Here is a 13586-nt window from a genome sequence, read left to right as displayed (position 1 = left end):
CATACGCAAAAGAAACAAAAAACATAGCAGCAAAGCTTCAATTTCCGCTTCCTTCAATTTTTGAACAAGCTTCTCGCTTCCCTAGCTTAGCACCTACATCACAGATCTTTAACGGTGCGTGCGAGAGCAACGCTTCAATTTGCATTTTAATCATCATTGTTATCGTTGTTAATTTCTGATTTTGGTTTTGGTTTTGGATTTGGTTTTTTTTGCAGATAAAATAAAAATGGATCCAAACACGGTGAAGTCCACTCTCTCCAATCTGGCGTTTGGAAACGTAATGGCAGCAGCTGCCCGTGATTATCAGAAGGTAATTTAACAATTCTTCACTTCAAAATGCAAATTATCTTCACGATTCGCGAAAAGGAAGACAAAACCCCCCTCGCTGATATGTGTGTGAATTTGAAACAATTTAAGTACATGTTTGGATACGCATTTGTAGAATTGATTTTGAACCAACGTGATTTTACAGAATTGATTTTAAGTAAACGTGAGTATGCTGTAGCGTGTTTTTCACTTAACACTTACCACCTGTGTGAGATCCTAGGTCCTCTTCCTCCAACGTGTTGTTATGTTTAGTTTAGGCCTACAGCATCATAATTTATATATTTAAAATGGTGGATGGATGTTTATGATATTGGAACGTTCTTTTTACTACTTGAACCTGGCGGGCTATGCATTTGCATGTGTTTTCATTTGGAGTGAATAAAATTGTACTACTAGTGCTGCTACCATGGAATGATGAATTGGAAGTGCCGGATTCAAAACTCTTTTAACTTATAATATTGCTCAGGTTTTTTCTATGAACTCCTACCTTAAAAAGTTATCCTTTTCTTGTTTTCTTATCAAATGTTCTTAATATATAGTGCTATGTTTAAGAAGCATACCATAGATGGTGAATAGTTGAATACTGTATGTTTTGGGTGATAGTTTTTGAAGTACTACTTTCTCGTAAGTCTTGTGTGGTTTGTTTTTTAAACTAATTTACTGTTTACTCAAATGCTAACATTATGCTATAGTTTTCTCTGGAGAGTGATGTTATGCATAATTCTTATGCCAGCAGTGACATATCTGTGTAATCTAACATGTGCTATGATACTTGCAGGAATTGCTTGCTCAAGAGAAGACTCAAGGATCAAGTTCAGTACATGAGGAGGTTGACCTTGACGAGTTAATGGATGTATGCTTTGCAAACTTTTCAACCTCATCTTATATGTATACGTGTTTATCCCCTCATTCTTATAACTGGTCTACACAATGTTGATGTCAGGATCCTGAGTTAGAAAAATTGCATGCAGATAGGATTGCAGCTCTTAAGGTGGGAATCTCCATATGTACTGAGATGCAAATGATATTCAATTTTTTGTTTTTACTTCTGTTATTTATAATTTGCCTTGCTATTTGCAACTGAATTTTTCTTTAATAGAAAGAAGCAGAGAAACGGGAGGAATGGAAGAAGAAAGGTCATGGGGAATTCAGGGAAGTAACCGAGGGTGATTTCTTAGGTGAAGTCACTGGAAGTGAAAAAGTGATTTGTCACTTCTACCATAGGGAGTTCTATAGATGCAAGTATGTTGTTGACTTAAATATAATTCCTTGTGACTCATTATCTTTCTATGTCTCTTAATTTCTGGCGTGCACGGTTACATGTGCCTGTTGTTGTATCGATAAATGTTTCCAGGATAATGGATAAGCATTTAAAGTCTCTTGCACCAATGCATATTGATACGAAGTTCATCAAGCTTGATGCAGAGGTCAGCACTAACCACTCTATAGAGATGATTTTGGAGTTTTCTTAGGGATTGAGTCAATGTTACTGTTGTAACATTGGACAGATTATCTTAATGCAACTGTTTGTCTTGGTAAAGAAATTGAATGAAGTTCACTATTGAAAATGAAATGCAGAATGCACCATTCTTTGTTACAAAACTGGCTATCAAGACTTTGCCTTGTGTCTTGTTGTTCAGGTGAGGCCTAAATCTGTACTTGGTCAATTGAGTGTATTAATGTTTCTGTTAGGTCTCAAAAAATATGTGAATGTAATAACTGCCCCCACCTAAAAAAGTGGATATAGGAGCTAACAGATGCTTGGTGGCAGAAGTTATCCTCCTGGATGAAATAAAATTCTGTTGTTACTGAACTAAACTGACAGTATATATAATAAAAGTGGATAAAATTTATTTGTTATATCAGTATATTGGCTAAGGACAAGGTGTTTCTTTCTTCAGACAAGGAGTAGCAGTAGATAGATTGGTAGGATTTCAAGATGTGGGAGGTAAAGATGATTTTACCACAAGAACGCTGGAAGCTCTTCTGATAAAGAAAGGTAATGCTTCTATTTGTTCTTTTTCGTTTCTTAGCAACTGGAAAGTTTTTTAACTGTCATTTGACAGGTATAATTGAGGAGAAGAAAGCTGAGGATGATGAAGATGATGAATATATAGACAGTACACGTAGAGTCGTTAGATCCTCCACAATTGCTGGTTCTGATTCTGATTCTGAATAAAATTAATCAGTTGGTGGCATTAAAAGAAAAATCTGCTGTTTATCTTCATTTCCTTTTGGATTTTGGGCTTGTATAATCTTTGTTGCACTTTTGGTTTGTTTGCTTTTGGGAAGTGGTTTGAATCCATTGCAATCATACAGAAGCTATGCTGCGCTACAACTGTTGTATCATGTGTGAACCTGTTGTCCCTGTAGGAAATTGCTAACGTTTCTCACATCCAAGGGTGTCAAAAGTTAGAACTTCCAATTTGTAACGTAAGAGATTGATATAAATTATCTGGATTTAAGTATTGTTCATTAATGTGAATTCATTAGAACTTTAGAAGCCACTACAATTGGGCCAGGGCTTGAATAGTACGCATGAAATAGTAGCACCAAACTTCATTACCACCGTTATACAAAAACAAAATTGGGATACGACTATAATATTTCATTGTTACATCAAAATATATGATTACACAATTTTAAATGAAGTGTCCATATATAAAAGATCTTCTCACGGTAAATTTTCACATGATAGTTATGTGAAAATTGTGTATTATGTGAAAATTGTGTTTATCCGTTTCTTCATACGTATTAAATAGGTGGGGTTTTATATGTATGTTTGGAAAATATATATATATATAAACCTCACACAAGGTACTGCCAAACCAAAACAAGAAATAGAATAGAAACATGGAATAACAGTATCGGATATTTCCTAGACAAGCAGCAAACAACATCTTTTCTTAGCCACTAATATCCTGCCACCTCAAAAGCTCTAACAGAATTAGTTATGTGAAATTCCCTAAGCATTTGGTGGTACGGTTTTCCATTTGGGCCTATGGTTGTGCCCTCAGTATTGCTTTGCTGCTAGATTGTTTTCTCCCTCCTAACATTCCATAACCCATCAACAACACCTTGTCCTCAAGGTGTTGGGGCTTCAAACCATGGCTACCAAAAGTAATATCAGGATCCCAAGGTCTATTTCGGCAAAACTCACTTAGTTTAGCAGTCGTCCATAGTACAAAAACAGTTGGTTGACGCTTGTGTGTGACCATGGCAGATCCATAGGACTCAACTCCCATCTCAAACAGTGTCATGCCTTTATGTTTCAAAAGTTTGTCATGCGGAGCCGCTGCACGACCATAATGAACAACAACACTTAAGAAGTTGTCGAGGGAAACAACGGTACAAGCGTGGTCGAGCTAATTGAAGACAAGGGACAACGCGTGGGGCACGTGGTGCTTGTTGTTGGCGGCAAGGTGGAGAGCATGCATGGGTGATTGGCTTTGTTGCATCGGCACGGGGCATGGAGACGCAGTTAGCCTGGAAAGCGGAGCCGGTAATGGTGTAGGACTTGGTTGCATGGGTGCGGAGCATGGTGGCGGAGTCGGTATGGAAAGCGGAGGTGGCGGTGGTGACTACACGAAGGAAGAAGATGGATAGTGGTGGCTGGTTATCGGGATAGGCAGTTTTAGAAGAATGGTATCCAGTGTGGATTCCATGGAAGCTTGGGTTTCGACGAAGCGAAGTTGAGCTGCAGCAAGTTTGGTCATGGCGGCCTCAAGACGGTCCACACAAGCGGCGGAAAGTTCAGCGTCTGCCATTAAAGGACGTCAGGGAAGGGGCAGGTCGGAGGAAGTGTCTGTGTGTTGGTGTTCTAGCGTTGTCGTTGGCAATGTAGAATCCATGGAAGGCGGAGTTGGCATGGTCCGCACAATTTGTAGAGTTGTGGTACCGAACAAGCATAGCAAACGTTTGCAGGTGCTTTCAAAATCAATACCAAGGGATTGAGTTGGATGTACAAAAGGATGAGGGGTGTGCAGAAACGAAGGGGATGGGTGTTGCAGAAATGGTTGCTGGTGGGTGGCTGTGTGGAAAAGATGTCGTGCGAAGAGGTGATTTGGACTGACATGACAGCCATGGAAGGTAGCCATTGGAGCTCAATGACAGCACCAATTTGTTATGAACTGAAGAATAATTCAGCGATTCCTAACATTCGAGGTCTAGGACCCTCCCAAGAAAAAATGAAGAGAAGAAGGAAATTCTATTATTTTTCTCTATTGCCCTTACATGATAAGTATATTATATATATATATATATATATATATATATATATATATATATATATATATATATATATATATATATATCACACGTACTACCAAACCAAAACAAGAAACAAAATAGAAACATAGAATAACAGTATCAGATATTCCCTAGACAAGCAATAGACAACATCTTTTCCTAATCACTAATATCCTGCCAGCTGAGAAGCTCTAACAGAATTAGTTATGTGAAATTCCCTAAGCATTTGGTGGTACGGTTTTTCATTTCGGTATGTGGTTGTGCCCTTAGTATTGCTTTGGTGCTAGATTGTTTTCTCTTTCCTAACACCAGCAAAGAAATCCAATTAATCTTTAAACCTACAATTGGGTAATCCTAGTTTGTCTCTATTGTATTGTTCACAAATGTTCCCTTCACGGAAAAAATGGGAGACGTGGAAGTGCATATCACCTGAAAGTTGAAGACAATTCAACCAATGGTCTCTAAGCTTCCAAAGGACCACAGCAGGGGATTTAGTGTGTTTAAATGGATGTTTATAAAATTAATTTTGAATGAAATCAATTTTGGTTAAAATTGATTTTGAAGTGATCTGTTTTGTTTGAATGTTTTATTATAAAATTAAGTTAAAAATAAAATTCAATATAAAATTTTGAATCCAATACAGAAGTTATTTAAAATTATTTCAACTCAGAATCAACTTTAAATTCTTGTATAATATGAGATCAAACATATGAAAATGTATCAAAAATTAATTCTACAAAGTGAAATCAAATACGAACTTAAAAACTGCAATCACTGTAGTCGAATCCGTCTCCAGCAAAAAGCTTTCTCCAGCCTTTGTAACTAGCATATACTATATAGCTAGCATAGCTGCTGTAAGCTCTGGATTGAGGCTAAAAGAGATACCGATGTTTTCAGAGAAGCAGCCAACTACAAAGCCCTTATAGTCTCTAAAGATTCCGCCTGAAGCCGTCAGTGTTAACTTTGATCCAGTTTTGAAGGGGGGATGTCACTGAACCTGGCGAATCATAGGGGCCTTTTTGTGATGGACAGTAACAACAAAGTTTAAAAAAAGAGAAGTCAGAAATGGGGTTGTACATCGTGCTAGAAGAACAGTTTCCAGAGAGCTAAACAGAGGCTGAAATCATGTGATTATGTGAATAACCTGAGGAATGGCAACACTTGGTTTTTGAAAACGCAAAACCATATGTACCATAATGAATGAACAATACCAAAGGTAATTACATCAGAAACTTGAGATTTTTTACTAGTTGGAAGGACTGAAAATTAAAGACAGAAAGGAAGAGCAATCAAAGTCGAATTGGTGGAACAAGTGCCTGGTAATTTCAGCATGTTTGCAGCATAAGCTACACAATGAAACTGTCACACAGCCTCTGCGTTGCAGGTTGGCATCATTTGGCGCTTTGCCATGGATCAACCGCCAGAGAAGGAAATAGTGAGGGAGTAGTTCAAATTTGAAAAAATAAAATTAGCTGGAAATTGTATGGTTAATTTACTAAACTCAAATATTTGTTAAAATTAGTTGTTGAATTATCTAATAAATAAAAATAACAAAAGATGATGATATGTTTATATAATTTTTATTTTGTAGACAAATATAGTGTAATAATTAAAATAAATGATGTAATATTAAATGAATCAATAAATGAGAAATGCAGAGGTAAAGATAAAAATGCCGCAAAATACAATAAAATAGTAATAAGTTTGTACGGAACAGAATGTTGGGCGGTCAAGAGCCAACATGAGAATAAAGTAGGTGTAGCGGAGATGAGGATGTTGCGGTGGATGTGTGGTAAGACTCGACAGGATAAAATTAGAAACGAAGCTATTAGAGAGAGGGTTGGAGTAGCGCCTATTGTAGAGAAGATGGTGGAAAATAGACTTAAGTGGTTTGGGCATGTAGAGAGAAGACCGGTAGACTGTGTAGTGAGGAGAGTAGACCAGATGGAGAGAAGACAAATAATTCGAGGGAGGAAAACCCAAAAAGACTATAAGAGAGGTTATCAAAAAGGATCTCGAAATTAATGATTTGGATAGAAGTATGGTACTTGATAGAACATTATGGCGGAAGTTGATCCATGTAGCCGACCCCACCTAGTGGGATAAGGCGTTGTTGTAAGTTTATATATATATATATATATATATACTTATTAGTTATTACTATATTTGCAAGTAAATTTGGTATATAAAATAATATTACTGAAAACTAATATTGCATTGGTGCAAATGGAAATAGATTCAAATGTCAAATGCTTTACAAATAAGTGTTTAAATTTTATAAATGATAAAAATGTGATGGGAGTAAATTAAAATTTGACTTAGATTAGTGTGTATATATCAACAGTAAAATTTAGGGGTAGTTAAATTAATATTTTATTATTTATTGATTGTATTTAATAACTTAAGTCTAAAACATTTATTGTTAAAAATACGAACAAGGAATAAGAATTTGGCAAAATGGGAAGAGAGACATGAACATGGGAAATGGGAAAGAGATGGATGCAATAACATGAATGGAATGTAACGGCCTCACGTTTCGCCCAAACCCCTTCTTCCATATCTGTCTTAATTTGTCTTCTCCAATTAGAGAATCGTGACTTGGTCAAATGACCCATCGTGGAAACCTATTTTCAGGGTTTTCCCTCTCTTCTTACAACTTTTCTCTCTCTCTCTCTCCCCTTTCTCCCCGTCCCCTACGCTTTCACGTACGAGGTCATCATTCATTCTATTTTACCCTCTTTTTATTTCTTCCCTTTTTCTTTCTTTCTTTTTTCTTTCTTTTGCAAAAACCCACTAATTGATACTCGTACACCTCTTTCGAGTTTCAATTCTCTCTCTCTCTCTCCCTCTCGGTGTTCAGTTCCGTTTCTTATTTTTTTTACCTCGTGTGTTTGCATGCATGCCATGCACGTTGGTGTTGTTATTGATTTCATTATTTTGTGTTTAATGGAATATTGTTAACTGATTGGTGGGGTCAATTATTTTCTTGCATGCATGCAGGGCATTTGGAGTGCTATGTTTTTTTTCTGCTTTCGTATGACGAGTGTATAATTCTCCTGAATACCCAGCAGAAGCTATCAACAAAAGCCACACCATGTCTGGACCCCTGTCTCCAAAGACATGTATGTCAGTTTCCATCTCCATTACTATTTTTTTTCCTTCTTTCCGAAATTAATCTTAAATTGCTGGTTATGTTTTGTTGAGATTATTTTTAGACAAAAAACAACTATGTATTTCACAAAGTACAAAACCTTAGTAATTTCTTGTGTCTTTTTTTAGAGTTGTTCTCTAATTAGAATTGGAGATTCTACTCATAATTCGAATAAAAATATTTACATAAAAGTTACTAATAGGGTCGGCTTAATTAGTAGTGGAGAGTTTGAGTAGTATAATGTTTGAGATCACAGGTTCTAACATATGTTACTGAAGTGAAATTCCAATTTTGATTAAAAAATAACATATGTTTCTCTTATCAAAATCACATAAAGTTCGGCTTAGTAGTGGAGAATTTGAGTAATATATTGTTTGAGTTCATATGTTCTAATCTCACTGTGATCATTATAAAAAAAACAAAAAAAAAACACAGAAATTTGGTAAAAAATAAAAACCAAATGTAATTGATGGTTGCATTATTGCAGCTCTTGAAAAGAGTGACCGTGTTGGTTCGTTGAAGAAAATGCTAAGGAATTCTCTGACAAGGAGTAGGAGGCGAAGCAGCAGCAAGGTCATGTCGGTTGAAATCGAGGATATCCGCGATGCTGAAGAGTCCAAAGCTGTTGATGAGTTCCGTCAAGCTCTTGTCTTGGACGAGCTACTCCCTGAGAAGCACGATGATTATCACATGTTGCTCAGGTCACATTAATTTTCTTGCTTAACTCCTACTAATGAGGCACAAAATTTTGATATAATTCACCTAGATTGAACAAGTTTTATGGGTCATCTATTTATTAGATTGGTGGAGATTATTCATCTTTGTAAGAGTGAATAGCAATGCTATCCTAATTTTAAAATCCTCTTTAATGAGTCCATTCTAATTATCTATTGTTTTTCCATTCAAATTTGGTTATTCCTACAAATAATGGTTATAGAGTAAATATATAGTATGGACCCCAAATATGTTACTTGTTATTTTGATCCTTGAAAGTTTTTGTCTTTACAAGTTGGTGCCTGGAGGGAGGAATTTGTTAGCTCCTTGGTAAATTTAGAAATCAATTCGTATAGGCAGAGATTTTTAAAGAGTAAAGCAATAGAAGAAACATTTTAAAGGACCAAATATTATATCGATTCAATTGGTTATGAGTAGGAACTTGACACTTTTCCTGCATTATTTGTATTTTGTTGAACAGATTCTTGAAGGCCAGGAAATTTGAACTTGAGAAATCTAAGCAAATGTGGTCTGACATGCTTCAATGGAGGAAGGAATTTGGTGCTGACACCATCAGTGAGGTATTTGTGTTTTTGAACAATGATATTTGTGAGAATTCAGGGGAATGTGACCCTTATTCTCACTTATTTAATTATAGTTTTGTTCCTCCTTCTATTTACTTAATTGGTGCCTTTTTTATACTAGGATTTTGAATTCAAGGAACTCGAAGAAGTCCTGCAATACTATCCTCATGGACATCATGGAGTTGATAAAGATGGACGACCAGTTTACATTGAGAGAATTGGTCAAGTAGATGCCACAAAGTTGATGCAAGTCACAACCATGGATCGCTACATCAAATACCATGTCAAGGAGTTCGAGAGGACATTCGATGTGAAATTTGCGGCTTGCTCCATTTCTGCAAAGAAACACATCGATCAAAGTACAACCATCCTTGATGTGCAAGGAGTGGTACGTATCAGAAATAGTTTGTTTATCTTAAGCCAACCCAATATTGAAGTTAAAAAATAAAAAAACAACATTGTGTTCTTGCACCAAAGATCTTACCATTTGAAGTAACTCGAGTTACATCATTTAATGTCACAAGGCCTTAAGAACTTCAACAAGCATGACAAATTAAAACTTACTATCTTTTATTCAGTTCACACTTCAAAATGAACCTTGAAATCTATGAGGAAAAAGTGATGTGTAAAATATGAAAATATGATGAAAACTTGCTATGTTTTAATGTCACAGGGCCTCAAGAGCTTCAACAAGCATGCCAGGGAGCTTATCACCCGTCTTCAAAAGATTGACGGTGACAACTACCCTGAGGTATGTTTTTCTTCTATTTTGCTTGAGACTTGCATAAAAGTTTAATTGCAAATAAATACTGTGGATTACTGAGTTGTAATATCATAAAATTGGTGGCTTCACTGCAGACCTTGAACCGCATGTTCATCATCAATGCAGGTTCTGGATTCAGAATGTTGTGGAATACCGTTAAGTCATTCCTTGACCCAAAGACCACATCAAAAATCCATGTGAGAACAAAGACATTTTCTTATAATATCTACCTGTTTTTGTCAATAAATTAAGATTTTATCTAATTGAGCTTATAATTTAACAGGTTCTTGGCAACAAGTATCAAAGCAAATTGCTTGAAATAATTGATGAGAGGTGAGTTCATGATAAGAAATACTGTAACATAGCAGTACCTGATTTTCCTTGTGCCACAATTTATTTCAATCCTGTTTCTGCTCCATAGTTGTCATTCTAGTATTCAAAAGCTTTTATCAAAATTGACTTAAGGTTTTGTTGACCATCTTCATATCTATTGTTTTTGCTTTGCCAGTGAGTTGCCAGAGTTTTTGGGAGGCACTTGCACCTGTGCTGATCAAGGAGGTTGCATGCACTCTGATAAGGGCCCTTGGAAGGATGCAGATATAATGAAGGTGGGGTTGCAATCCCTTTTTGTTTTCCTCTTTTTATGTATTCAGCTAATTAACATTTTGTGTTCTGTTATTGGTTTGCAAGTTTATGTACTTAATATATATCTATATGGACTAACAGATGGTTCAAAATGGTGACCACAAATGTTCAAGGAAATGTGAGGTTCCTGTCATGGAAGAGAAGACAGCTTCTGAGGTGAGATAACTTATTGAATGCCTTTAACTTAGATAACTCAAAAACGGCTTTCATTTGGCATTTCCATTTTATATTGTACATAGTTTTCTCTATACAAAACCCTTTGTTTTTTGTTTTAACCCTTGGTTCCTTCTGTTATGGATTAACATCCAAACTAATCAATAAGCATGTTTAGGAACACGAGACTTCCAAGTTGGAGGCTAATCTCACCGCACAATTGTCTTCTGTCTTTGCTGGGGTATGTTATTATATTTCACATTATCCATGCATGCTTGATCTGGTTAACTACAGAAACCTTTTATATTACAGCATATAGATATAGCTTCAATCTTGTAGATTACAAAATATAGCTAGTGAGGTAAATATATAAGGAAAATTTAAACACGCTAGACTAGATAATTCAACTATGATGTTGTGAAGTACATTTTGGTAGTTTCATGTAGACATTGTTTTATACAGAAGATTGCATATTTTGGAAGTCTCATGTGACCTTTGTTTTGTTATTAAGAGAATTAAATAAATAGTGCTCATTTGCTTTAAGTACTAAACCTTGAAAAAATATAACAGGTCCCTGCTTCTAAGGCTTACAACTACGAGGACTTTGTCCCCGAGGCTGATAAAACTGCTTGGAATAAAAAGATGGATGAAAATGAGAAATTTGCATTATCCAAAGGTAGAATGGTATTTATTTAACTCTATTTTATAATGTATATTCTTACCATCAAGTGCGTGGATTAATTGGCATGAGATTGTTCTAACTTAACCAGTAGATTCAAATTTGAGTCTAAACTTGTGGCTTAGACCAAAAAAAATATTGCATATTCCTAAATGACTAAAACTTTTTAAAGTCACCTTGTGTGGTGTGTATACCAAATTAAAACACAGAAATGTCACACTCTCTATGTCTAAATCCTTTACTCGTGGCAACTTGTGAAGTGAATGATGTGTTTTTGTGCTACTCATGGCAGTTGGAGCAGTGGACGCATACGCCATGGTTGATTCGTTCAACATTCACGAGAAAATGAACTCTCAAATCTTCACTGGCGTGATGGCCTTTGTGATGGGCATAGTGACAATGGTGAGGATGACTAAGAACATGCCAAAGAAGCTCACAGACGCCAACTTCTACTCCAACTTTGGTAGCGAATACAAAGGACAGGCTACAAATTCAGAGGAAATGACTACTATGCCTAACATCTCTGCTAAAGAGTTCATGACTGTGATGAAACGCATGGCTGAGTTGGAAGACAAAATGGTCAAAATGAACAACCAGACCATCTGCATGCCGCCTGAGAAGGAGGAAATGCTCAATGCTGCTATCACCAGAGCAGATGCTTTGGAGCAAGAACTCTTGGCAACCAAGAAGGTAAACAAATAAAGCAATGTTTGGTTTTCCATTAGGAGAGCTCCAAACTGACATAAACTCATTTTGGTTACATGTTTAATTAATTAATTATCTCCAAAAGTACGTTTGCACTTTGCATGTGAAAATTTTGCTTGAAAACTCAGTTTTATACAAATAATTAAGACTCGTATTGCTTTTTGCAAACTCATTTGTCAAACTACACATACCTAAGTTTACAAACTTTAACATGGACTAAACCTGATTTTACCTAAATTTAAATACATTGTAACTTAAAACATTTTTACACAGACTATAAAATTTGATTACTTTACAGTGTCAATCTTACCTACTACAGTTAGTTAAAAACTCTACTAGGTTTCATGAGATTACACAAATTTTCTGTTTAGTAGAAAACTACACAAGTTTTGTAGAAATAAGCCATGTGCATAATCTTAATTTAGGGATATGTTTTTTCATTTTTTTTTCACCATTTTATATTGCTGCATAATTTTTTATTATATGTTCACAACAAAAAAATAATGGATCGGCCTTGTTAGGCTTTGGAGGATTCACTTTCCAAGCAAGAGGAACTTTCTGCTTACATTGAGAAAAAGAAGAAGAAGAAGAAGTTGGTAAGTACACTACAACTGCATGCCCAAATATATATGACAAGTTATCTGTTTACGCACAGAACCTACTTCTTCGTGTGTTTAATATTTTGTTTTTATAATGCAGTTCGCTTGGTAAGTTCTCAATTTATGTGGGGGTTCTTCATTCGGCTTTCCGAAGACTTTCTAAAATGCATCTATATTACACATTAAATGTTCACAATGTGAATATATCTATATATACACCACAAATGTCATCTTATAGTACCTAGGATTGGACTTGCTCTCCATGTATATAAAAAATGATGCACAATGTATGCAAAAGCCAATCCTATTTTGGACGTACAGTGTCGGAATGAATATATATTAAGAGGATTTCTAAATATATATGAAAATCGAGCACTCACAAAACAACACTTTATAATTTGTTTAATATGCTTGAAATAACATTTTATTTACAAGTAAATTAATTAAAAAATGGTTTTCAATGAAATGCCAACATGCCCAAACATGTTACTCGTGGCTTGCGAGTAACGAAGAATAAAACGGATTTTTTTTTCCTCTTTCATTTTTTTTTATCATTTTTTCTCTCTTTCATTTCATAGAAAATCTATGTAATGTATAATCTCATTTTCTAACACGTACATTTCTTTATCCTAAAAAAACATTCCTCTAAACACTTTTTATTATTAGATAAAATTTATCAAAAAATATAAAACTGAGTGAGATTTATTAAACAATAAGTGAGACTAACAAAAAAATTATCATTTCTAATAAAATATATTCAATCAATAATAAAAATAATATATTTTAAAAAATACGTTAAAAATGTGTTGCTGACATTGCTTAACATGTAATCAACTCCCTCTTCAACTAACGTTAAGAAATGAGTTTAATTTAAGTCATTCCCATCATGAGGTTGAACTGAAATTATAGTGCTGCTTATAGATCGAGCCGTACAATACATATGCAATTTTCAGTACCTATGATCACATATCTTCAACAAATAAGTATTTTAATCGGTATTCTAACTTCATATTTTAAT

At 35.2% G+C, this 13586-nt stretch overlaps 2 protein-coding genes across 3 annotated transcripts; both read left to right on the top strand.

Moving 5' to 3' along the window:
- Positions 1-62: 62 nt before the first annotated feature.
- LOC100305749 (uncharacterized) lies at positions 63-2615 on the top strand. Its single transcript, NM_001249257.1, is given in 9 exon segments — positions 63-114; positions 216-310; positions 1106-1180; positions 1271-1318; positions 1427-1569; positions 1682-1754; positions 1906-1967; positions 2229-2326; positions 2394-2615. Coding segments are annotated over 8 exon segments (696 nt in total). The 5' UTR covers positions 63-114; positions 216-226; the 3' UTR covers positions 2507-2615.
- Positions 2616-7017: 4402 nt separating this feature from the next.
- LOC100791772 (phosphatidylinositol/phosphatidylcholine transfer protein SFH12) lies at positions 7018-13055 on the top strand. Of its 2 annotated transcripts, XM_006574633.3 has the most exons (15): positions 7018-7434; positions 7576-7697; positions 8214-8427; positions 8922-9021; positions 9146-9412; positions 9698-9775; positions 9883-9984; positions 10071-10120; positions 10296-10395; positions 10514-10588; positions 10764-10826; positions 11156-11261; positions 11557-11954; positions 12491-12565; positions 12669-13055. In XM_006574633.3, exons 2-15 carry the CDS (start codon positions 7670-7672, stop codon positions 12678-12680), a joined length of 1668 nt encoding a protein of 555 aa, XP_006574696.1. In that variant the 5' UTR covers positions 7018-7434; positions 7576-7669; the 3' UTR covers positions 12681-13055. The 2 variants fall into 2 exon arrangements, with proteins under 2 accessions (XP_006574696.1, XP_040866858.1); XM_041010924.1 differs by having other exon boundaries at positions 12491-13055.
- The last annotated feature ends 531 nt before the right edge of the window (positions 13056-13586 follow it).

Source organism: Glycine max, chromosome 2 (genome assembly GCF_000004515.6).
Source record: "Glycine max cultivar Williams 82 chromosome 2, Glycine_max_v4.0, whole genome shotgun sequence".
NCBI lineage: Eukaryota > Viridiplantae > Streptophyta > Magnoliopsida > Fabales > Fabaceae > Glycine > Glycine max.
The sequence above is the reverse complement of the archived record's forward strand: the minus strand, read 5'-3'. Positions and strand labels throughout refer to the sequence as shown.

Bases quoted from the DNA above. Each gene is read 5' to 3' on its own strand.
- LOC100791772 (XM_041010924.1), top strand. From the start codon at position 7,670: ATGTCTGGACCCCTGTCTCCAAAGACAT. The intron at 7,698-8,213 runs GTATGTCAGTTT...GCATTATTGCAG, and splicing joins ACCCCTGTCTCCAAAGACAT to CTCTTGAAAAGAGTGACCGT. The intron at 10,121-10,295 runs GTGAGTTCATGA...TTGCTTTGCCAG, and splicing joins CTTGAAATAATTGATGAGAG to TGAGTTGCCAGAGTTTTTGG.